General features: G+C 37.7%; 1 protein-coding gene across 1 annotated transcript in view; it reads right to left on the bottom strand.

Moving 5' to 3' along the window:
- The window catches only part of SLC9A9 (solute carrier family 9 member A9), a 215,758-nt gene that overhangs the window by 106,799 nt on the left and 84,304 nt on the right, over positions 1-24,655 (bottom strand). The window contains exons 7-9 of the mRNA XM_075717165.1: positions 21,038-21,176; positions 20,102-20,207; positions 9,653-9,741 (exon numbers count right to left, since the gene is read on the bottom strand). Coding sequence (XP_075573280.1) covers positions 9,653-9,741; positions 20,102-20,207; positions 21,038-21,176 — 334 coding nt within the window. The remainder of the gene's footprint in view (positions 1-9,652; positions 9,742-20,101; positions 20,208-21,037; positions 21,177-24,655) is intronic.

The following is a 24,655-nucleotide window of genomic DNA, read 5'->3' as shown; positions in this document are numbered from 1 at the left end:
CCAGGTGATGTTTTCTAGAGGTTCATTCCATAATTGGAGAATTTATTGATAAGTCCTGTACTAAAATCACCTAACACAATAATGTGAAGTGTCAGTGTTTCAGACAAAGTTAGAGAAAATTATTACCATTAGGACATAACTATATTTTAAGAAAGAATCTGAGTGTTTTTACTTATATTGTCATTATATTTGGAACCTCTTCATTTATAGCATAAGCCAAATCTCATTAAGGTCAAAGGGCTTTGGTTCATGACATAAAACTCCATTAAATTAGTTTACCTGTATGAAAAATGAAGAAAGACTTAAATGCAGAATCCTACCTTTAATTATTTTTTTATCTCTGTTACAAATTCTCAGATGAGAGAATTGTGACTGACTACATGTTTAAGGCAATGTTGTAATTGTCAACTTTTATAAAACATGAAATTGAATAAGATATAATTTAAACTAAAGGTAACCACATATACTCTAAGTATGCAATGTTAAACTGCACTCTGCTCTGTTTCAGCACTACATGTTGATGATGCAAGAATATGTTCATAGCCCAGGATTAGATTGATTTTAGTTTGCTTTTTCTCCCTATGCATTCCACAGTTGCAGTGATGAGGGTGGCAATAATTAGGAAGGGACTTGATTTGATAGCCTACATACTTAGAGGAAATTCTCTTCACAAAACTAGATGTGCTTTACAGAGGTGGGGTACAAGGCTGGATATTTGCATGGACGCAGACTTAAAAAACTAGGGATAAGTACTAGCTACCCACAGTAAGGAGAAACGTTTCAGAGGTCGCTCTTGAAACCTCTTGTGAGAGGATGGAGAGACACAATCACATGACCTGCACAGATACATAAACCAGCTTTTTGATTCTGCAGCAGCTTACATAGCTCCATACAGTTTGACTCCACTGCACAAATGAAGACATATGAGAGTCTCATTTGTGATTCAGGGCACCTTTCAAAGAAACTACAGCATGTGTCTCAGTTTGGAATTTCATTACATATTTCTCCATATGCCAATGAGATTTTGGCCTATAGGTTTTAATTCCAATTGGTGTATGTTAGCTAACTGCTGGCATCTGCTACTGTGCTGCAAAGAGTAAACTATAACCTTAACAATCAAAGAACTTTATTAATATTTAAAGAAAATGTTTAATGTTTAAACAGATTATAAAAACTTTAATGAAGCCATTTGGAAACTAGTTTGCATATGGCATTATGCTCCTTAGCCTACCAGCATCAAAAATTACATCATTTTTCAGCAAGATGAGCTTCTCTGTAGAAATACTGCTTTCACTACCGTTCTGGGTTTCTTCAGGGTATGAATTACGTTTGAGCCTGTGTATTTTCCAGCTCCTGTGCTTAAGCAAAATGAAGGAAAGTTGTTTTCCTTTGTTTTTCAAGAGAAGATCTCTTTTTCATAGGTCCAAAATACTATTTTTATTCATAGCGCACGCGTGTGTGTAAGATACTAGAATATGGTATCCTTTACAAAATGCTGATGCAAAGGCACACATGCTTGATGGGAACTAATGAGGCCAGAGTAAATCCGCACATTCTCAGTCAAGGAATCACTAAAGCAGGTATGCAAAACCGGAGGAAAAATGGAGATTAAAGAATGAAGTATAGAACTGAATATTCTAATGAGATTTCTGTATGTGGACACCCAATATTTTCAGTATTATGGATAGGATAGCAGCTAATTTATGATATAAATCATAAGTTATGCAGCTAATTAATGATATACCATAGTTATAAAGTCTACTGTTATCAGTTTACTTGTAGCAATGTTTCCTAGCTGTTTACCATCCATCACATAGCTCACAGCTAAAAGAGAGGAAACAATTACAGCATTTCCGCATAAATTTAAGGGGAGCCACATGTAAAGAGACTGCCGATTAACATTCTTTTAGCATGGTTAAGTAATCAGGAACATCAGTCAGATAATGAGGGATTTTGTTACAAAATTCAGATTGAAATACATGGTAGTATAATTCCTTTTGCAGAAATCAAGATTTTCTTGTGGTGTTATGATTCTTCTTGTTAAACCCATACAGTAAGCAGCTTTAGCTTTCTTTATAGCATTATACTATTCTACAGGGTTCCATAAGATCTTATGGTACATCTGGTCAAACAATGCATCTGGCACATTTCCAATCTTCAGCTTTTTCTGCTAAACACAGAAAATAGCTGTGTAGAGAACTGGAATTCATTGTACACTTCCTGTCAATTGCAATCCATTTTAAAGGTAATAATTATTACAAGCGCTACGCATGTGGTGCATATTCAATTAGAGATAAGAAGGCAATTTATAAACGAGGGCAGCCTGTTTGTAACAGACCCAGTGGCTCTGTAGAGATGCATTGAGTTAGCAAGCTATGACGGTCCAGCTCGGGAATAGACGGCTTAGCCAGCATGCCTGTGATGCAGCTGGAGCTCATTAGTGCCTCGGGAGGGAAACATGGAAGTTATAAGGGAAGTGCAGGATAGGGATGAGGGGTTGCTTCTCTTCAGGGTACTTAGGCTAGAGCTCCTATCTAGAGACATGTGAGCTTTTGCACTTTTAGAAGGGTCTAAAACTGCGACTTCTGCTATTTTCAATATAAGTCACAGTTAGCAGAAATTTCTACCTACAATTTCAGGTATCTGCTCTTAACAGCTATATGCTAAATGCAGCATAAGCCATTCCTCTTTTTTAAACCATGCTTACAACCTTTTTATATCTGTATCATCTTCTCTCAGAAGGAAAAAGAACAGGGGCATTTCTGTGTCCTCCCTGATTGTTTTTAACAGCTGCAAAACCAAGGTTTTGCTATAGGCCTTGTCTCAAAAAAAAAAAAAAAAACAACCAACCAAACAAACAAACAAAAAACCCCCCCCAAAAAACCCCTGGGTAAAATATAAGAAAACAAGAGCAAGGTTTTCCCCTAATTTAACTCACTTCCAGAGTGTTTATTTAAGCAAAACAGGCTAAAACAAGGGCAAAACCATAATAATACTATTCCAATACAAATAAATCTTCTCAAATGCTATTTTATTTTCTTGTTCTTGTTATCAGAAGTAGCTGCTTCTTCAGTCCTTTCCACTGACCACTGTAAGTTGGTCACCTGGACTCTTTCCTGAGCAGCACTGCCTGAAGCCCCAGTCTATTGCTTTTGAGTCTGAACTTGCAGGGGTTCAAGGAGGTTGGAAATTAGGGGTTTTTTTTTGTTCAGCTGCAGAAAGGGAACCATGAGACAGAAGGAGACAGCACCGATCAGAGCTAACTTTTATGCTCAGTCTCCACTTAAATGGAAGAAAGTACTTCATGCATGCAACCTGCTTAATTCTAACTAGGAATTTGGACTTCACTGGATCCTTTAGGCAAGGACTTCTTGCACACTTTTGGAAGAGTACCAGACCTGGGTGCCATGTATTAGTTAAAAAGAATTTCCAGTTTACCCCCAGAGAGAGTATTAGCCATCAAATATGTTATCTTATATCAGCCAGCCAATGGTGCTATATACCTCAGAAGATCATGAAAAAACGTTCTAGTATGAAATTTTCCTGCAGGCACTGTGATTGTGGTGTGCTGGAAGAACAGATTCCTCCTGCACAGCACAGATACAAAGACTGATTAGAATCTGGTACTGGTGGTAATCTTATTTGAAAAATAACTTTCTTTTCTCTCAGTCTTGCGCTCTGCCAATCATTTATGTGGAAACGCCTGACCTCTTGCAGTGCCTTAAAGGTCATTTTTTCCTAAGTGGAGCTCCTCAACAAATCACAACAACAGCTGCCAATTAGGCTGCTCATTTCAAAAGGATTAGAATTATGTTTTGTGGTGGCTGCTGCTCTGCTAATTATTGAGGACATTTGGCTGTAAGTAGGGTTTTCCTCAGTCTAGAAATACTCTTGAATTTTTTAAAAGTCAAGAGACTGAATTGTAAGAGCCATTATATCCTGACATTTGTGTGGCCTTTTCTTCCTAGAAGTGTAAACTAATTATCTATAAAGAATCCAATGTCTGATAACAGAAAATAGTAGGCATTAATCAGGGATAAATTAATATAGGCTGTGTGCTTTAGAATTAAGCACAGCTCTAATTGTTTGGTCTCTTAAACGCTCATATAAATAGCAGGACCAAAGCCACAGGGCACACACATGTCCTGTGTGACTGTGGAGGGTTTAAGATAGGGGCACCATAGAATCATAGCATGCTTTGGGTTGGAAGGGACCTTTAGAGGTCATTTAGCCCAACCCCCCTGCAGTGAGCGGGGACATCTGACAGGACAAGGAGCAATGGTTTTAAACTAAGGAAGAATAGATTTAGACTAGACATAAGGAAGAAATTTTTTACAATGAGGGTGGTGAAGCACTGGAACAGGTTGCCCAGAGAGGTAGTGGAGGCCCCATCCCTAGAAACATTCCAGGTCAGGTTGGACGGGGCTCTGAGCACCCTGATCCATTAAAGCTGTCCCTGCTCGCTGCAGGGGGGTTGGGCTAGATGACCTCTAAAGGTCCCTTCCAACCCAAAGCATTCTGTTATTCTATGATTGTATCTTTAATTAGATGTCCAAACCCATTTCTTTTTGTGCTGTTGCTCTCTATGTTTTAAAGGGCTGCTTCTCCCAAATACAGTGTGGGTGCTAGGTGTCTGGAGTGGGACCCCTTGCAAACAGCAGACTGACAATGTTTTGGCAGTACTAGTACATAGCCATCTCTACTCAGCTGCTCCCTTTGTCTCACAGAAAGATAAGAACAGTAGCTGCAGTTCCTGGCATGTGCTTTTAACAACAAACTCAGGAGAAAGCCTTCTGCTACTGGAGCAGAATTTGCAGGGCATTATGTCTTTTCTTACAAAAAGATAGCTGATGGAAGAATCCTATAAGATAGCCATTGTATCATGTGTCTAGAGAAAGGAGATCCGTTGTTTCAGTTCTGAGTGTAGGTCTGCTTGTAACTGGTTTATAAGATAGATAGGCCAGCAGAAAAGCAGTAGAATGACTAGATCACAGTGACGGTGCTTCATTTGGATATAGTGAGCCAAAACCTGACTTCAGCCAGCTCTTCGCCTTTAGTCCTACAATGCTCTTTTTAGTAACCATGGTCTGATTGCTGTTCAGGAGCCACTCCTTTGATTAACTATTTTTTCCCCCCTTTGAGTAGATTTGGACATCTCCATTGCCATAATTTACTTTTTAAGTTATACTCTCCTGTTCCGAATTGCTTCAGAAGTGAGGCTGTAATTAGGGATGGAACAGCATCAAGTCTAAAGCCCATATTGAGGCTATTTGATGACATATCAGGGTCAAGAGACTATAATGATTTGATTAACAGTTTTTGAGGAATTAAAAAAGTATATCTTTCATGACTGTTTTGTCAGCCTGTTTCAATTAATATGATTAAATAGCATTAAATTAATATGCTTATAAACACAACCCTTTTAGACCAAACTCAGTTTATGACCCAGCAATCAGCTGATTGATCTATAGCCTGTTTCCTTGTTGGAAAATGTATATCATAAATGAGCTAAGCAAGTTTTGAAAACTTAATGTATTTTCAAGGGATTTCCAGGAGATATTAACTGCTCCTCTGCAAAGTGATGACTTTTAATAATCAAAGATAATCATGTCTGCTTTATAGTGTGGAGATTAAAATTTGAAGCAATCAGTACTATGTCCATCAATGAGCAAAGCCCAAAGACCAGTCTGAACTTTCAGTCCTTCAATCTAAGTTAATTTGCTCAAGCAGTCCTAGTAAGACTACATGCTTTGGTAAAGTTACTCAGAAGTTCTGAGTCTAGCATCGAGTTCTCTTGTTTTACCTTTACTCCATTCTCAAGCTTGTGTAAAACCTTGGAGGTGAAGGGCTGCTGAAATCTTAATGCAGCATCTTGTGCATGCTGCACGCCCAGTGCAGCTGAACAATCAGGCCAGAAGCTTTTGTCTATAAGGCAGGTGTTCCCTAATGGGTTTGCTATCAGGATCAGCAAAAAAATGTAACTGTTTAACTAGTAGTGTGGTTAGAAAGGCTATTACACCCAATTTGAGAAAGCAACCTTCACAAGCTTGTTAGACACAACTATTTCAGACCTGACTACGTAAACAAGGGTTAGACTGGTGGAATGAATGGAGACCGGCAAGGCAGTATGTGACATACCCCCTTCCTGGCTGGCCATGCTTTCCTGTGCCTTCTAGTAATTTCCTGGCTTTACTTCCATAGGAGATGCGTTTCAGAATTCCCTTTCCAGAATTTATAACTTGCTGGCAGTGTATTTTGCCTAAAAGCAGAATTCTCCATATTCTTGCACATTTAACCAAAGAGGGGTATTGCCCTGTTCCCTGGTCTCTTTGTTGGGGCTGTTCCCTGGAGTTAAAGGAACATAACCAGAAAATGATATAACTCGTAAGTATGATGGATAACATTTATAACCATTAGAGAAAGTGAGAAGCTTCTCTTAATACTCCACCACTAGGAAACTGTGCTGGTCTTAGATTAGCATTTAAGTGAAACAGATAGAGGGCAGAGAGAAAAAAAAATAGTGAGGAATGTCTTCTCTTCCTGTAGGAAACACAGTATTGTCCATGCATCCCTTTCTAGAGCTGACTTGTAGGGATTTGTCTTTTAAGGAAAGCCTGTCCACTTTCAACAAACCAGTAATTTCTATTTATCTAGCAACACCCTGCCCAGCCATGGACTTACTTGTAGCTAAGCAAATCAACCCAACCCAACTGTACATGTGAAGAACCTAATGTAAAATCTGAACTATAATGTCCCAAGATTTAGAAGCAAGTGTTGTTTGCCTGCAGCATAACGTGAGGTTATACTAGCAGCTGTAAATAATTCTAGAGAAAGCTGCACAGAATCAAATAGCTTTCGATCAGGTCCTACCACTTTCATCTTCTCCTTCACTAAGATAAATTAAACTTTAAATGTATGAAACTCAGGAGCACTCTGTTTGACCTAACCTTGTTGCCATGGATGGCAGTGGCAATTTTAATGTTAACATCACTATGACCATAGTCAGGTCAATGATGATAACTTAAAAATACTGCCATAAACCATCATCCATGGTAAAAACAAACAATAAAAACACACAGAGAGAATGCTTATAAATATTTAGTGAGAATTGGGATAATTGGATTGAATGAAAACTCTCTAAAGCCTGCATTTTCACTAAATCTTTGTTACCTTACTTTTCTTATGACAGTGTTAAAATAATCCATTGTTTGTGACAAGATTTGTGTTACTTTGTACTTTCAGATTCTGTAAGTTTCAGATGCTTGAAATCTAATATGTTGTCTTTCATAGAATGTTAAACGGTGATTGACTGGATAATGAAGGATAGATGGGGACTAATAATTACATGGCATCTTTTAACAGGCATTCTTAATAGAAGTTCTTAAATTCTCATTTAAGAACCGTAGATAAGTTTTCATTTTATATCAATATCTGAAGAAAATCATACTGGTCTTTTTCTTCTTATGTATTCTTTTAGAGCAAATGATGGGGTATTATGAGAAATGCAGAACTCAGCATCACGGCCAGAAACACCACCTCTATCACTGTATACTGAATTTTACCATCAAGTTATGAAATTTTAACAGCTAGTAAAAAATGTAAAAAAAATCATGCAAAGCAGTAGAGAAAAAGTATTCGTTTAAAAACAGCTAACAATTTCACAATCTGATTTACAGTTTTAAATCTAATTTCCATGGATTTTTGTTAGTTTTAGCTTCAGCCTTAACTCACTGTTTTGTCAGTGTGCATTACAGTTCACCAGTCCTTATTGAAAGATCTGTCATATTGTAACAAAAGAGAGAGACTGCCTTTGAATAATTCTATAAATGAACTGAAAAGCCCTTGATTTTGGCCAGTAATGAGTAATAAAAATGACTTAGATTGGGAGTGCAGCCATCTGTCTGAGCAACAATATTAATTTAAAATGCACTGAAGTCGTATATGATTACAAGAATGCCAAGTGTGTGGCTTAGTAAATTTGCTTGAAGAGAATTCTTGGGGGGAGAGAAAGTAAGAGGCAGTGCAGCTCTCGCTGAAAACAGCTACATATGAAAGGGTAATCTTTGGATTAGAAAATAAATTAGAAGAATTCAAAGGAATTTAACAACAATTTTTGAACCATATCGTAAAGGAGGCTGAGGATTAAGAGCTTATGGGGGAAGAGAAAAACAGAATAGAAGGGGTACATAAAACTCATAGCTCCATAGAGAAACACGTAATCCGTTTTCTGTGTGTTCAGGGGTAGATTCGGTTTATTTTCACTATTTTGTTTTGCACTGCTGAATGGGAGGGAATGAAAGAATAAACAGCAACAAACCCAGTATGCATTTAAACAAAATGTTAGTTAATTCTGCAGTTGAAAATATTCATATGTAATTAAAAATACCATGGCCTTTCTTTTTCTCTTTCTCTCTCTGAGGCTATGCATCACTAAATCATGCAGATGAATCCCTGAAAAAGCCTTATATGCAAATTGTAACAGCTATATGCAAGGGTAGTATTGGCATATGAAATTCAGTATTTCTGCAAAATAGAAACAATTCTATAGTAGATATAAAGGTTATTCCCTTGCAATACAGTTATCAGAGAAAGGTTCTCTTCTCTGCTGGAATACTTTTTGAAAGCATCAGCCTCTGCTGGTATGAAGAAATAAAATTGAGAAGACTTATCCTGTTCAATAGCTAACATTTTTTTCTGGAAGTACTGACCAGAAACTTTTTTGTGATTTAAAATCTGAGAGAATCTGACAGTTGAACTGATACTGTGCCCAGTATTTTTTCTATCAAACTGTTTTTGATAGAAAATTGGATTTTTGATTAAATTGAGATGTGCAAGAAGTGATGAAATTTTCTACGTAAAATTTCCAATGCTTAAAACAGAGGAATTGCTGAAAAAGGTACCAGATTGCATCATGAAAATTATAGTCTTGGACCATATGTTTCCATTTTGTTCTAGGAGATAGATTTTCTACAACCTGGGGTTCTTGGGACTTACAAGTGAACATTAAAAGGGAAGAAAACTGCTTTTAAATGACTTCTCACAGGATCTAGGTAGTGGTGAGGTAGTCTAAAATTACCCCTTGTGCTGAAAAGTATTTTGAACATTGCAATGCTATATATCTAGTACTGAGAACAGCCTCAAGTTTTAAAAAATAATTACAATTGCGCTAGTCACCTGTTCAAACAAAAAACAGATGACCAAACATAATGGAAAAAACCACTTTTTCTAATTGTGTCAGATTTTTAATGAGGCAGAAGTGAAACGATGTCATTGCTCAAGTCTGTGGGCCAGACTGCAGTTTATACAGTCCCTTTGTGAAAATCCACATGGATCCAATCTCTCAGACCACTTCTCTTATTTACCAGATCTCTGATTTCCTTAACTTTGCAGCATTTTTGTATGAAAGCTAGTGTAAACTCTTATCTCCTTACCTTTCATCTCTTTGATTGACATTGAGAAGAACACGTTCTTATTTTTTTTTGCTTATCCAGAGAATTGTTACTGTTTTCCTGGCAAAATCTCCAGTCTTTCCCCAATGAAGACATAAGCCTCTTCCTTTGCATTAATGAAATTCCATCCAGCTATATTCCAGTACCTTTGTCTGTTCCTTACACCAGTTGAAAACACAAAGTCAGTTATTTCCATGCCCTACCTGTTTAGTTCTCATTTTGGAATCTGGTGACAGATTGCTGTAGGTATAATGGGCCTGTGTGACTCCACAGAAAAGCACTGCAACAATACCTGAAATTCAAAGAAAAAACACAGAGTTAGCTGCTTCTGTTTTCTTACGTAGGTCTGTCAAAGGGCCGCATAAAAAAGCTAATTAGACTGTTAACAGCATTTTATAACAAAAGAACTTTAAGATATGTTTTATAAGAGCATCTTTCAAACAAACTAGAATTTTTTTCCTTTGCTAAAAATCACGAAGGACTTGAATCTTCTACTTGGTCCATCACGCATTCGTAGCATTTCCACTGGTGAGTATTTGGCCCAAAACTATAGAAAATTTGTTTGAATTAATACACAGTAACATCTGACCATAATCTGACTGACAGTTAGGCAAGACTAACATAACTGTAATATGAAGGACTTCAGGCTGTTTGAAAATTTTGGCAGAGACCGAATAGGAAAGGAAAAAATAATTTTACTACATTTAAATTGTTTGAGAGTGCTTGGTACTGAATGACTGCAACAGGGGAAAGTAATTTCAGTCTGTGCCTGATTGTTAGCCTTATCATAAGCAGTGTGTAACAATGGGCAAGGTGGACAACAACATATTCCTTAAAAATGATGCTCTGGCAGGTGCCAGCTGCATTGCCCAGAATGACTAGGTCAACGACTGTAGCCCTATGGCAGTAATTATACTTCCCAGCCTGTGGAAGGTCTTGAGGAACAGGGTAGCAGGTTTGTCAGGAATAATAATAAATTTGTATTACAGTGATATTTCTTATTTTGAATACTTACTCCCTGGCCCTGGTCCTAACTCACTAGAATCATTGAGTAACGTCACTGTAATGCAGTATCATAATTAAAGTAGCTGATAAGAATCTAACTGCAATTTCCTGTCAGCTCTGGACACAGATAAGGCAGAAGGAACCCACACAGGGAGAAAATAGAAAACCAAAAATAAGTGGCCACCAATAACCATATGTAAATGCCCATGGAGGAAGAAAGCTCTGTGCTTTTCTTAAACTTGGAGCATGTCCATATAGATAATTATTTACGCAACAGCTCAGGGCTTGTTCATGTCCATTCCAATCATCATTCCCCTGAAAACCTCCACACACATTTCCTGAAGCATGTGGAGCATGCAAGTTCTGCTTGGTTTCTAGATGCACACCACACGAGCAACAACTGTTTTTGCACAAAGCCAGCCCGCAGCGCGATCGCTGCATGCCTGTGATCTCCGGGGCTCACACACAGGCGTTTTCCACCATCCACCCTACAGTGCTTTAGTTCTTGCGCCTTTCAGCCCTTCTACCCGCTGCCTCCTGTCTAAGAGCTACAACATGTCCTAATTAGGACTTTAGTTCTGCTTCCTCATAGTCTGCTCTGCAAATTGTTAGGTAGTTGTTAGCTCGTAGGTTGCTGACGTACTGAAATAACACCGATGAATCCAAGGAAACACAGGCAACAAAGCAAGCAAAAAGATACCTGTCCAGGTTTAGGCAATATCCATCCTTGCAATGTGACTGTGCAGCAGCTTTCTAGGCATTCGTTGGGTTAAACTAGCAGGAACTGAGACATATAAGCCAGTTCTACTGGAAGCAAAATAATCCCAGTCTGTGCCTTCAGTCCTGGACTTGAAACTGGATAAGCCTTCCTCCAGCTTCTCCAGGATGGTGACTCTCCTGAATTTACAAAGGCCGGCAAGAAGAGGCTCAGTAAGGGGGCAGGATCTGCAGCGCTGCAGGCTTTAGCACAGCAAACCCAACGTAAACCAATCTGCTCCTTCAAAAGGATTAACAGAGGCAGGCCAGGCTTCACCCAGTCACAGGAAAAAATGGATGGCAACGCACTAACAAGCGTCAGGTGAAAGTGCTGGTGCCTCCATAGGTTTTGTAATAGCCTTATCCAAACCTCTAAATGTCTGAATTTAGCAGCAAGAGGGCCCTGGAGGTAGGTGAAATATCCTCCTCCCCTAAAGCAAGGCATAGATACGGAAACATGGTAAAGTGAAAATGTAGACAATACTGAAACTACTTCATTTGGAGGAGCCTGCGTGTGTGGGAATGGCACATTGCCACATACCAGTTAATTATTACCTTACCGTGTCTTTCTCAAGTTTCTGACTCTCTTTGGGTTGCTAACTGTGAAAATATTGTCCAACAAAATCCAACTTTCGTTACTTGCAAGCCTCTCTTGTTTCTGGGAAGAACTGAGGCCTGGTATTAATATGCCTTTGGTGGAAGAAAAAAGTATGGAGTAAAAAAATTCTGAGATTAATTTAGCACAAGGGATAACTGCCATCAGAAAGAAAATGAGAAAGCAAATCTTTTTTTCCCCACAAACCACTGTGGACATTTTCTTTGCTTCTGGGCTCTCTTTATATTGTAAATTTACCTGTACTTCTACAGAACACAGTCTCTGAAGCCAAGAGAAATTCTACTGAGCTTTAGCTGCTGTGTCTTTGGTTTTTAATATTTATTTTCTTATGTCTGTTTCGATTTTTTTTCCTTAAGTACACTAAGACTTTTATTTGCAGTAAATAATGTCGGTACTAGTGAGTTGTCACTGTCTAAATACGTTCCAAGACGTTCATGTTTCTGTGAAGCCTAATTGTTCTCTTAAATGAGTCTAAGTCTTTTTTCTCAGTAACTGTATTTGATTGTGCAGAACTGATCTGGGGAGTTTAAAAATTCTCAAGGCATTAATAATAAGCAATGGGATGCCCAAACAATGACAGTTCAATTAAAAAATATAGCCAATCAGAAATGTTGCTAAGTATCACTAGCTCCAGGCTCAGTAACAGAAATGGAGATAAGAGTTTCTGATTCACTTTGTTTTGCATGAATCATCATCATGCCAAGTCTTGCATTTTTAGAATTGATTACTAAATTCAACTATGATTATGAAATGTTTTTTGACTGCTAAGAAACTGTTAATTATGGGTAGTGAGAGAACTCAGAGAGCGACATGAGGAATAAAATGGCCTAAATCTGATTTTACAATAGGAATAAATGATCTGAACCATGCAATTATGCAAGTGTAGAAACCAGACACCCTGTTTCCAGGGAAGACGGGGAATGCAGTGGAATATTTCAGCTGCTACAACTGAAGGCTTAATATGTACCAGCCATGCCTCTCGCAATGAATGCTTAATTAAAAAGCTCGGAGAAAATTGTTTGTAATGCATTTCCATAAAAACGATTACTTAAGAGTAATGACCAATTACATGTTAATGCAACTACAAAGGAAAGAGAAATACGTAAAAAGGCAAACATAGAACTTTTTAGTTAGAAGGAAAAAGCAATCTGGATTTCTTTGTAAGACTATTAAAGCTGGATTTTGAAGTTAGCTCGGTAGCAAAATACCGTATGAATGGTGTATGGCACATAAATTACGTTGTTAAATTTTTGCAGGCTCTCTTTCACAGAGAAACAGATAAGACGAAATATGATAATACTGGAACTGTAAACAGGAAGTATTTATTAGATGCAGGGAGGCAGATAAAGTGAGGTGGTCCTTTTCCTAGTCCTTAGCGCTCAGTGCTTTATTTTCAGAGTGCTGGAGACTCAACTCACTTTTTCAGTGCTGTTACATGTGTTAATTTTTAAGTGGCAAATTTAGCCATTACTGAGATACTTAGTACTACAACTGCTGAACAAGATGCTAACCTAAACATGGAATGTTTTTTGAGTTGAAATGGGTGATCAGTTGTTAAGTTCAATGCAGGCGCTTGTGTCTATAAATAAAGTTACTGAAATTTTCGACTTATTTTAAAAAATTGAGAAACCTCACAGGAAAATGTTCATAGTCGCTAGTAAAGTTTCAGCTGCAGCTCAGCATCTTTGAAGAGGTTTTATTAGAAATAAAAGCCTACCTTTTTATTTGATTTTTTTGCTCCTTATACAACAGAGAAACAGTGATAGCTTGTTAGCTGCTTATACAATTACAGAACTTATTCTTATGTTAATGTTGCCAAATACTTGTAGCTGAAATTGTTGCTAGGACAAAAGCTAGTAATATCAATACAGGATAAAGGAGTAACTTATATCTTTAAAACCATTTTGCTGATGGTGTCAACATTAACATGATAGTGTGAGCATTAATTTGTAAGTGTTAATCTAAAAATAATTCCTATATTGTCACTGAAAAACAAAATCTTTTTTTGGATCATTTCACAAATAGGCAAAAGGAAACGTACCCTTGCTTTTCAATACCTGGTGCTAAGAGGAAAAACTGGAAAAAAGTCTGTCTTTTGTCAGAGAAGGGCAGCACGCATAGTGTGCTTTTAATGCAAACCTGGAAGTGACTGGCCACAATTTAAACTTCAGAATTTGCTAGTCTGAGACAATAAAACTGACATTATGTCTCCAGCTGTCAGGTCTTTTAATGGTAAAAAAAGGAATTTAGAAAAAAAAAACCAAACCCCAAACCTCTTCCTTCTGGGGAAACAAGGGAGTGGATAAGATGTATAACTTCATTTGAAAAGATCTATAGGTAAACTGACCAGTTTTCATCCCAACTTCGAAGCATTCCAGAGCTGCAGGGATGCCTCTCTAATGATGCACAATGTACTGCAAATCCCACAGTACAACAAGCAACAGGAACTGGTCTTTCATCAAAGGCAGTGAAATATGGGGAAAAGAGAACAATGAGGACGGGGTAATAGAGCAATTATTTACATCAGATAACATTTACTTTGGAGTCATATTTATGCCAGAGTATCTCCACAGCACCTACTGGGCACATTGCAGTGCAGACTGAATGTGTGAGTGGCAGGAAATGAGGCACTGTCTTCTGCATCAAATTGTTGCAGTAATAAGGCTATAAAACCAGTGGCAACGATATCCCTATTCAGTCTGTTTTCACTGAGGATATGAAGTGTGACTAATCATTTTTTTGATACTGAAGCAAAGATTCAAGGCTTCTTTCACCAGACCTGCACCAATGCAGAACCAAAGCTGGTGCTTTGTTCATGAAGCTTTCATCTCCGGAGTTGTCTGCGGTTGATTTAATGTTGAAGTGACAGAAAGCCACAAAAGACAGAGCTGAGGGAATTTTTTAGGCCCTCATCTGAGGAATGATCATTGGTATTGCACCTGGCTGCTTCAAGTGAGACCTGAGCTTCAGTGTTGTACTTTTGTAACCCCAAATGAATCGCTGCATTCAATTTAGCTTGGAACTCCTATGGTGAGACACACCAGGTTTTATTCTACACATGCTAAGAGTGCTTACCCTGTTTATGCTGAACCTATTCACTAGCAATAAGACTCCACTATCCTCCTTTTATGCAACTGATCATAGATCTCAGCCTAATGCCATGCTAGAATATATATTTTTCTCTAAAACCAAACACCTTTCTCTTCTTCCCTTACTGTCTTAAAAGGCTATACCTACAGCAGGACCTAAGTTAGCCAGACGTAAGCACTGAATCAAGTGTGTGCATAGTCTGGTCAAGTGATGCTGTTGAAAGGGCGAATGGGATAACCGAAACTGCACAGAGTATTGGATCTAGCTTATACGTCAGCCAAGTATGTCTAGAGCATCCTCTAAAATACAGGACCCACCTGACATTCCCCATCTTAGAATACCACATAGATCATCCAGACCCATCTCTGAAGTCCTATGGGCAAGTAATGGATTAGTAATTTGTGGCAAACTTGCCCAGTTGTCATCTGTCTCTGCACAGCAGTGCAAATGCCATCTTCTTGATGAAATGATGAGCCCGCTTTCTTAATGAGACCCAAATTTCATCCTTTCCTCCTAGGAGTGGCAGAACTACAGCTTAAGAGAGTTGAGTTCTGTTTCTTTTTGACCTAGAAGCCAAGCTATCCTTTCTCCCTCGTTAATGGCAGAAGTCTACCTACTTCTCTGTATGACATAACATGGCACATTGCTTATGAATAAAGGAAAGAAAAACACAAAGTTGAGAATTTTAAGCCCAGAATAACTTCCTTTTATGGAATAATGTCAGCCCAGTGAACTGAAGCAGGTACCAACCTGCCTCTGGCTCACAGAGCTCAGAACTGCAGACAGAAATGTTTTGATAGATCCCTTCTGAGAGTGATACAAGAAGAAGAACTGGTCACAACATTTAAAAAAAAAAAATAGGTAGGTGATGGATCCAAGACAAATTACAGCAAACAGATAGGAACAGTGAACAGCCATGAGAATAACTGCACTTTGTCAGCAGTAGTAAAGGAAATGGAAGTTGGTGACATTTGTTCTTGCTATGTCCTAAATACAAAGGTAGCACAAAACTGCCCCAGTGAGAGACCAGATCTTTGGCTTGTCCTGGGTACCTCAGTCATAATAAGCCGCTTATTTATTTTTGGAGGAAAAGCTTTCTCACTAAGTAGACTGTGCTCTCCTGTGAGCCCCTGAATAAGGTGGAAGGTGTCAGACATATCATGAAATGTTCAGACAAGAATTGATGAGGGTGAGGAAGCAGCAGTAATTTATTATCACAAGCTATTTCCTTTATAGTGATCAGAAAAACATAATTTTGGGCTGGGCTTTGAAAAACAGTAAAGGAACAAAGATGACCCCCTCCAACATTTTTTCCTTCAACATCTATTGTCTTTCTTAGCTTCGTAGCACACGTCTTTGGCATGTAAAATCAGAGGCAGTTGGCCATAATTCTGATGATTTTACACTGATGAATTCTATATGACTTTGAAGTATGCATTAATTGAATAGATAAATGCAATTAAATTCACATACATATATTTGAGTGCATTTTTGGAGGTATATTAATCTCTTTATTTGAATACCTACTTAGTTTAAACAGCTGTAGATAGAGAGGTTCTAACTGAGGTGAACTTTAAATGCCCACGTACATCAGGGAATCTTTCACAGACTAATGACTGAGTGATCGGTTAAAGATTAGCAAATTTTGTTAATTATGAAGCAAGAGAACAAGCAATTAATAAATGCAAGATGTACTTTCCTCATTTATTTGACAAGTGTTTAATTTATTTATGATTTTTTTCATAGCCTACTAGTAAATATTCTGTAATGAAATTTGCAAATGAAAGCAACTATATTAACACTGACCCTACTATAGTACTCTGTTATTACAACTTTGCTCAGCAGTCAGGAATGATACACTTCGGGGTAAATCAGAAGGTGCACACAAATTAGATTCTACTGTATAAGAATCAATTTATCATGCATGTGTCACAGCTTGATGATATAGCTATAAGATTAATAATCATAACATTAATTTATAATTTACAGTTATCAGTGTAACAATAATTGTGTAGTCATCCCAGATTTTTATTTTGATTTGCTGGTTTGATCACATCCATTTTTCAATCAGGGTCAGGCCCATCTATTGTGTGTTATGTGTCATGGGATATCTTGAGGTACAGGAATTAAATATTTTATAAAATGCTGACCTGCACTATTCCCCATTCACATTTTATTTAAAAAATCTGCAAGTAAAACAAGTGACCTCTACCACCTACTATACATACACAAAAACCAGTGTAGCCCGTTATTTATAAATTATGACATACTTCAATATTAGACTTCAAAAGGCTCTTAGTGATTGAAGAACTAGTGTGGAAAGCATTATAAGAATAAAATTATTTTTCAATTACATTACTTAATAGCTACAGGAAAATACTGATGTCTAGTGTTAATCCTTTGAAGTTCATTTAGAAGGAATGAACAGAGAAAACACAATATCCAAGGAAAATGAAGACGAATATAGGTGTAAATGTATAATGGATTGAGTTAATTTTTGAAGCAAGTCTACTGAAGTCGAAGACTTCAAACTAGTCATTTAGTTCATGGAATGGAGTGGTCCAGCAGCATCATTGAATAGTTGGGATGCTCTCTTAATTCTAATGATTGCTTTTGAGGATAGACACACTTGACTTAAAACCAGATGAGGTATGCATTAAGTAAGACAAAGGGCAAAGCAAGTAAGCTGGAAAGGACTGGAAATGATAGAGCATGGATTAAGAGCTGTATTCTGAAGGATGACTTTCTTTTGCCTGGGCTCCCCGCACCTTCTGCAATAGGTGCTTCATACATAACATACCTGTGTAGGAGACTGCACGCAATAACTGCATTTTACACAGATTTCCTTAGCATGGGTAGGAGAAATCAGAGCCACCCCTGAAATCTATACCTCCAACAGAACCTAAGTCAGCTGAAAATTTCTTAACCAATACAGTAATTCTCCTGCTGAACTGGAAGTTTAAAGTCATATTATGAAAGGAGGGGAGTTGGAGCTATTTCAGATGAGACTGAGAGAAGATGAAAGCAACATCAAAACTGGTTAAACGAGACAACTAGAAGTATCCACTCTAAAGTGTAATGTCAGCACAGTACAATAGTCAATGCATTTACAAAACACAGCTTTGAACTTCTGAAGCTACACGAAAGGCTCCATGAGCTTTTTCCACCCTAACAGCTTCTGACAAAAGCCTTTCACAGAAACTAAATGACAAGAGCTCAACTGATAAAACTTTCAAGATTAAACTTTGCCTCCTCACAACAGTGTGATTAAACAATTTCCACCTGAAACTCAACATACCCATGAAAAAAAGGCTAGTGACAGACCTAAAAGGGCTTGGTATGTTTTCCTTGGAATTTGTGTGTTGGCAGAGCAATTCTCTTTTATATGCCTATATCAATTCTTTTATTTATGAGAAATGGCTAAATTTCCCAACAGTTTTCTATTCTTTCCCTTAAATTCGAATTTTACTTTGGTTCCACTGTCTTTCTCTGGCTCTTCTTCTGTCCATTTAAAATTCCTTACCATGCCTACCATAAAAACCATCTGTGGTGTTCAATAATTAAGTCTTTTATTTCTGATACTTTATATATTGCAAAGAAAAAGACAAATGAAACACTTTTCAGAGTGGCTACTGGCAGAGACTGTACTGTCTGTCATCACATTTGCAGTATGCAAAAAAGACATAAGCCAATTATTTTTTGTCTGGACATACAGTCTGTTCCTATGCCCAAGAAATGGAAATTACCTTTGGTGCAGCACCTGAGGCTTTGAAAGATGTTAGTGTTTCCCTTACAAATCCACTTTTTGGGTATAATGTGTAACTTATCAATTGTGCATTTTCTGAAACATAACATCCTTGTTCTCAGCTAGGAATGCATTTTAAAAGTCTCTCCTTGGAAGTCATTGGATTAGGAAATCATTACCGCCAGTAGGAGGCAAGTGATTAACACCTTCTTTGCTTCCATTTTTATGTAGTTAATTATATCACATTTTTAAAAGCCGTTAAGCATAAAGACACAGAATGGACTTTTATTCCAGCTGGTATCCAATTTTCTCCATGTGATGGAATACCACCCTTTTGTTCAGTTCATGTGCCCCTCTTTTATTAATTGGCCTGAAGATTTTGGCAGTAAGCAGGACACAAAATTGTGTATTTAATAAGGCAAAGATGTGAGAAGAAGCAGATGTTAAAACCCATTCTGAAATAGTTTGATTGTGTGGCTAATATTAAAAAAGTAACATGCTGGCTCCATTGCAGTCAGTAGATATATAACTATTGACTTCAAAAGGCTTTGAACGATTTTGCAAACAAACCAGTGGGCTGCATTAACACTCCATTAAGCAGTTTTCTTCCTCTGACTTTCCGTGACATTAATTAGAGCACTAGATTTCAGAGGTGACAGCATCAAGAACGTTAAAATGATTGAGCTCTTACAAACTGTTCTTTCAAATCGCACTATACAATAGGTTGCTGTCTAGGTAAGCTATACCCGTTTACAATCTTTGTGTAAACTTCTGTGGACTCTTTATGCTGTGAAAAGCAGTTCCTGAGTATGTACTTGACTGTGATTGCACAATTTCTTTCTCAGTGTTAACAAAAACCCCATCAGATCACACATCTTTCTACCTGACACGGGGACACGACTGTACCTCTCCTGTTGCAAAAGGTGTTTACAGAGGTGCACTGAACTTGATGGGTTTTTTTTCTTAAATCCAGAGGTGGTTGCAACCCACTGGCAATGCTGAGGATGTCCCTGTCCTCTGTTCAGTCATTGATAGGTGGGAAAAAGGAGGAGGGACCAGGACATGCAGTGTATGCAGAGGAGCACACAGTCCCTGACGGTCACATGGCACTGTGTATTTGCTTCCTCATACTTACCGTCACCTTTGGTCCTATAGCTGGGCAGAAAATACTGGGATTAATAGTGGGACTAATAGGGATGGGGCAATGTGAAGCAGGTAGGGAAGAAAGATCGAGGACTTTAGCCCGATTGAATAAGTCTTTGTCTGAAAGAACTATTCAGTGTCTCTAGAGATTTATTCTTGAAGATTAAACCAACTCCAATAGAGCAAGTGGCTTTTAGAAGCTTTATATGTGATGCCATGCCCCAAATAAACACGCCATTTTCCCCCACTAGAGGCATGTTATAAAACTGCTTTTATTCAATAAAATGCAACACTTACCTGTAAGACCAGCAGCTTCTGCTGATAAGAAGGCACTCCAGGATAGGAGGAAAACCAGACCTGTCTCCAACATAGGGAACTCACACAGCTTTGTAAATTTTGTCAAGTGCTAAAAGATTACTAAGGAAAAATAAAAACCCAACTGTTTTGTAAGCTAAAATTGCCCCCAACCTGATAAAGGATGAAAGAAAAAAATCCCCTCTCCCATACTCATCTGTACAAGTTGAATTCAGGAAAAACTGCACAGCTGCTAAATTATCTCAAACAGAGAGGAAAATCCAGCACAGCTTTTAAACAGGTGAATTCTACAAGTCAGCGATTTCAAGGACTTTTGTGGTTTTTGAACTAATGCCTAATTGGTTGCATTTTATATTCTTTTCCCAGAAAAAGGGAAAAGAAAGTAATTTTGTCTAGTTTTGTAAACAAACTGGCTTTTGCTTACATTTGCATCAAACCAAGAAAGCTGAAAATCACTGCTCTTTCTACGATTTTACATAAAGAACTGTAAAACACAAGAAAAAATGCAGGGCAACAGATATGCCTTTTATTTCTAGTTTAGGTAAACTGACTGACTTCATTTGTAGTCTAGTGTTTGCCTTGTATTTTTGTATAATTGCTGCTAGTTTGCAGTTCATAAATTCATGTTTTAACCTCAAAATACACCTCAAAACACTTTCCTAAAAATGTAAGTATTTACAAATAGTAAAATAAAGACCAGAGTCTTGCCTAATGTTAAAAAGAAATATGCATATTAAGTTCTTTGTGGGTTCTGACAAGTGAATTTTCCTGTCAATTTATGGTTTGACTGTTTGCTTGCAAAGTCTTGAATCAACAGTGAAAAGGTTCGGGCTCAAACTAAAGATGGTCAGTCTCAGATACCACACTTTTTTCCAACATATATAGATTTTCTCTCTGGAAACAAACCATAAAGGATATTAAAGCTGTGACAACAGCATAAGAGGATCCCATGGCAAATGATCCAGCAAAGATCCCTAGGAAATTTCCCACTGACTGGAAGAAAGCAGCAGCATCAAACGCATTAGGATTCTCCTTAGGACTGTAAATGGATATAGAGCTGAAAAGAAAACAAAGGGATGGGGGAGAGGGAGAGGAAAAGGAATAATGAATTCAATCACATTGTTATGATATTGGAACCAATAATTGAACATGGGTATTTTTAGGGACTCAAAATGCAAAACAAGGCTTCTCTGGGCTGATAGCAGATGGGAGAGCAAAGCAGGTGGGGACTGGGGGAAACGGTTTATTTTCAAGGTATCATACTGGAAATCAATAGTCTACTGCCAGTCAGTAAACATTTTTATACTAGAAGTGCCATAAAGGATATTGTTTCCAGGCCAACTAAACATTAAAAGGTGGTAGGTGTATAAGAAAACTGCAGGGAAGATGGATAACTTTGAATTATTTATTGGCCATATGTCTTCAGAGCAGTTATATATTCACAAATATTCTTGATAAAAAGTGCAGCTTTATGGCTGAGGCTCAAATGGGTGACACAAATCACAGTAGGTACCAAATCTGCAGCAGCAATCTCGTCATAAACCACCCAGTAGTTCCCTTCTTGGTGTAACCCTTCATAAATAGAGCTGAAAGCATATCAAGAGCTCAACAATAGGAAACCTTGTGGACAGAATGAATGTTGTCCCACAGAAAGAAACTGCTGCAGTTGTCAAAGGTCACCTCCTGTACCCCACTCCTGAGTACAGCCATCAAGAGTATTCTTGAATGGGAAGTGATGCTACCAAAGGGAAGGCCGTGCACTAAAGCATTTTTCAGAGTTTCAGGGTTGTTATTTGCTACTACTCAGTTACTGCCCAGAACACTAGTAACACCAAGTATGTATGCCTTTTTTCTTCTTGAAACATTAAATTTAACAGATACAAAATAGCCCTAAGCCTCCGAAACACTAATTAAGCAACATTTTAGATCTTTGTGGTTCTGTTGCTTTCAGTACTGCAGGTCTTTTGTGTTCATTGTCAAAGAATATGCACTGAGCTTGGCATTGGATTCCAGAAAGCAGCTTGGATTGCTGGAAAATGATTGGTATTTTAAGCATTAAAAATTTAGACGTTTTAAAATGTTTTGAATATTTTAAGCTCTTGCATATTAAGAATGTGATCCCTGCAGTCTGATGTCTTCCATCTGGAGATGAGGCTTAGAGATGAAGCTCTGTATGGAGGATTTTCTAAACAGTTGCATTAATTTAGGAATCTCCAAATAACATGAAGACATGTGAAAACAGATCTCATGCTTTCAGTCTGTAAAATGGCACAAGGATTCTCAAGGCATATGGTGGAGCACCACTAAAAACGAGCGGTGAATACTTATCCACTACAACAGAAATTACTAAGCACCAAAACCTGGTATCTCCAGTTACGCTGAGTAGCACCACCACAAAACTAGTCAGATGATTTGTAGCGGAAAGTGCTATTAATGCAAGTACACAAAATATTGTTCCCAGAGGAAATGCTAATCGACAACATGTTGCTATCTACATTTTCAGTCCTTTTTCAACTGTGACTCTCTTAGACTAGGGGTCAGTTATAATTCTTTGCTTCTCTTGCCTTCAGATGATTCTCTGAATGTTTGTCATCTCTGGCCTACTCAAAATTTATTGTTTTAGACCCCATATGAAATAAAGAACTATATTAAGCCATACATACACTCTCTAAGCTGATGGAATAGTTCTATCAAAGGAAATCCTATCAGCTGTGATACTGTATGTTTATAGTCCATTTACTAAGTGTATTTTGTATACTCAGGGAGGGCTTCAGTTTAGCTAGTTATTTCAAGTTGAAACTATTTGGTAGTGTAACTGGAACTGTTAGATCTAAAACTTTTAGGTGTCTCTTGACAGCAAAGCAGGCACTTGGTTCTCTGATATTTGCCCCAAATAAGTATACAGAGACTGCAGCTGCTGCTCTGTACTGCTTAGTGAATTATAAATCAGGAAATGATCTTTTGTGCCACTGGTGCTGCCGCAAGCAGTGGTGGATTCAGAGAGGTCAACCTGGCTACACCCTAAAATCAAGGAATATTGTTCTATCATATTGATGGGCTTTCCCCACGGAAGGGATGCTCAGTAATAAAAAGTAAAACAAAAAAACCTTGACATGGAGTGAAAGTTTAGTAGTCAAATGTAAGCTATAGCCATTAACTGACTTTTTATTAAGTATGCTAACCTGAAGGAAAGAAAAGTTGACTTTGTTAAGACCAGTTAGGGTTCCAGTTTGCCCTCCAATTTACCAGCAGCTTTCAGATACAGAGAAAACTAGAAGAAAGCATCCTGTTCTTAATGTAGTTATTTCAGGAACAAACATGGAGTGACTCATTCTCACTGGGAAATTTTTCTACTCAATATGCCCCCCTAAGCCCCATGATTTTTTAAAAGCACCATAACACAACATATGTTTATTATGCTAACTGTGGTTTCTGGTCTAAATCTTTCCAGAACTCAGGTTTCCCTGCAGCTCAAAGAGTATTTAGTTCTATTTTTCATTTTGCATTATTCTGTACTAGAGCTGTTGTTTCTTTTTCTGAATGTTTCTTCTTTGACACCTTTAACCCTTTCAAGCATCTAAAATACATACTACTTTACCTGATAATTTTTCTATATAAGCTGTATTTCAACAGAACAGGATTTTATCCTGTTTATTCCAGTACTTCCTGCCAAGCCAATTATTTGACCTAAAAACAAATTTGCAAAGTTTAACACTGGAGAGAACCATAATTAAACTGACAGTGCCTCTACTCTTCTTCCTTTTCCTCAGAGAGCAATTCAAGACATGCTGGCATGACTTGCCATTTCTGCTATCTGCTTTCTGTGCCTGATACAAAAGGCGTTGATCGCAGTTCATTAAGAAGCAGTATGTGAGACTTTGATACTAAATTTGAAACTGTGTTTATTTTTTAAATATTAGAGGCTTTCTAATTGTTGAACTAGTATAAGAAAAAAATGGGTTTATTTCTGTAAACTTGTATCAGAGGTGGATTAAGCAAATCCTGAAAATAAATGCAGTAGAAAACTGTTTTCAGAAATTGATAAATGAACAAAACTAATGGCAAACATATGCTTTATCTACCAACCATAATGAGACAGAGTGGAGGAATAGGAATAAAAAATTTTTGTTGGGTCCTCACTGACTGCTTGATAGACATATCTCACAAACACCTGCCCTAGTCCCCATCTATCTATATGTAAGTTTGGTAACCTCTGCCTCTCCTTCAGGTTGGAGTGAAGAATAATACTGGGCTTCCTTGCTGGTTCTTATGAGGATTAGCCAGCACTTTGTATATTAGAAAACTGTTTAAGAGATCCCTTTTTCTCTCCAGTTCTTCTGTGCTTCCTTGACCAATGGACAGGGTCAAGTGCTTTCAGCCTTCAAAAAGGAAATACAGGCAATATTTATTTATACAATAAATTGCAAGTTAGGATGGTAGCTTTTGCTTGAAACAGAAACAAGGATTCACAGTTTGTGCCAGTTGTACCACACTGATCATTCCACTTCTTCCCTCCCCTCATCTGATAAGATGATT

This window comes from Pelecanus crispus, chromosome 9, assembly GCF_030463565.1.
Source record: "Pelecanus crispus isolate bPelCri1 chromosome 9, bPelCri1.pri, whole genome shotgun sequence".
Lineage (NCBI taxonomy): Eukaryota > Metazoa > Chordata > Aves > Pelecaniformes > Pelecanidae > Pelecanus > Pelecanus crispus.
Note: the sequence above shows the minus strand (reverse complement) of the source record. Positions and strands in the feature narration are given on the sequence as shown.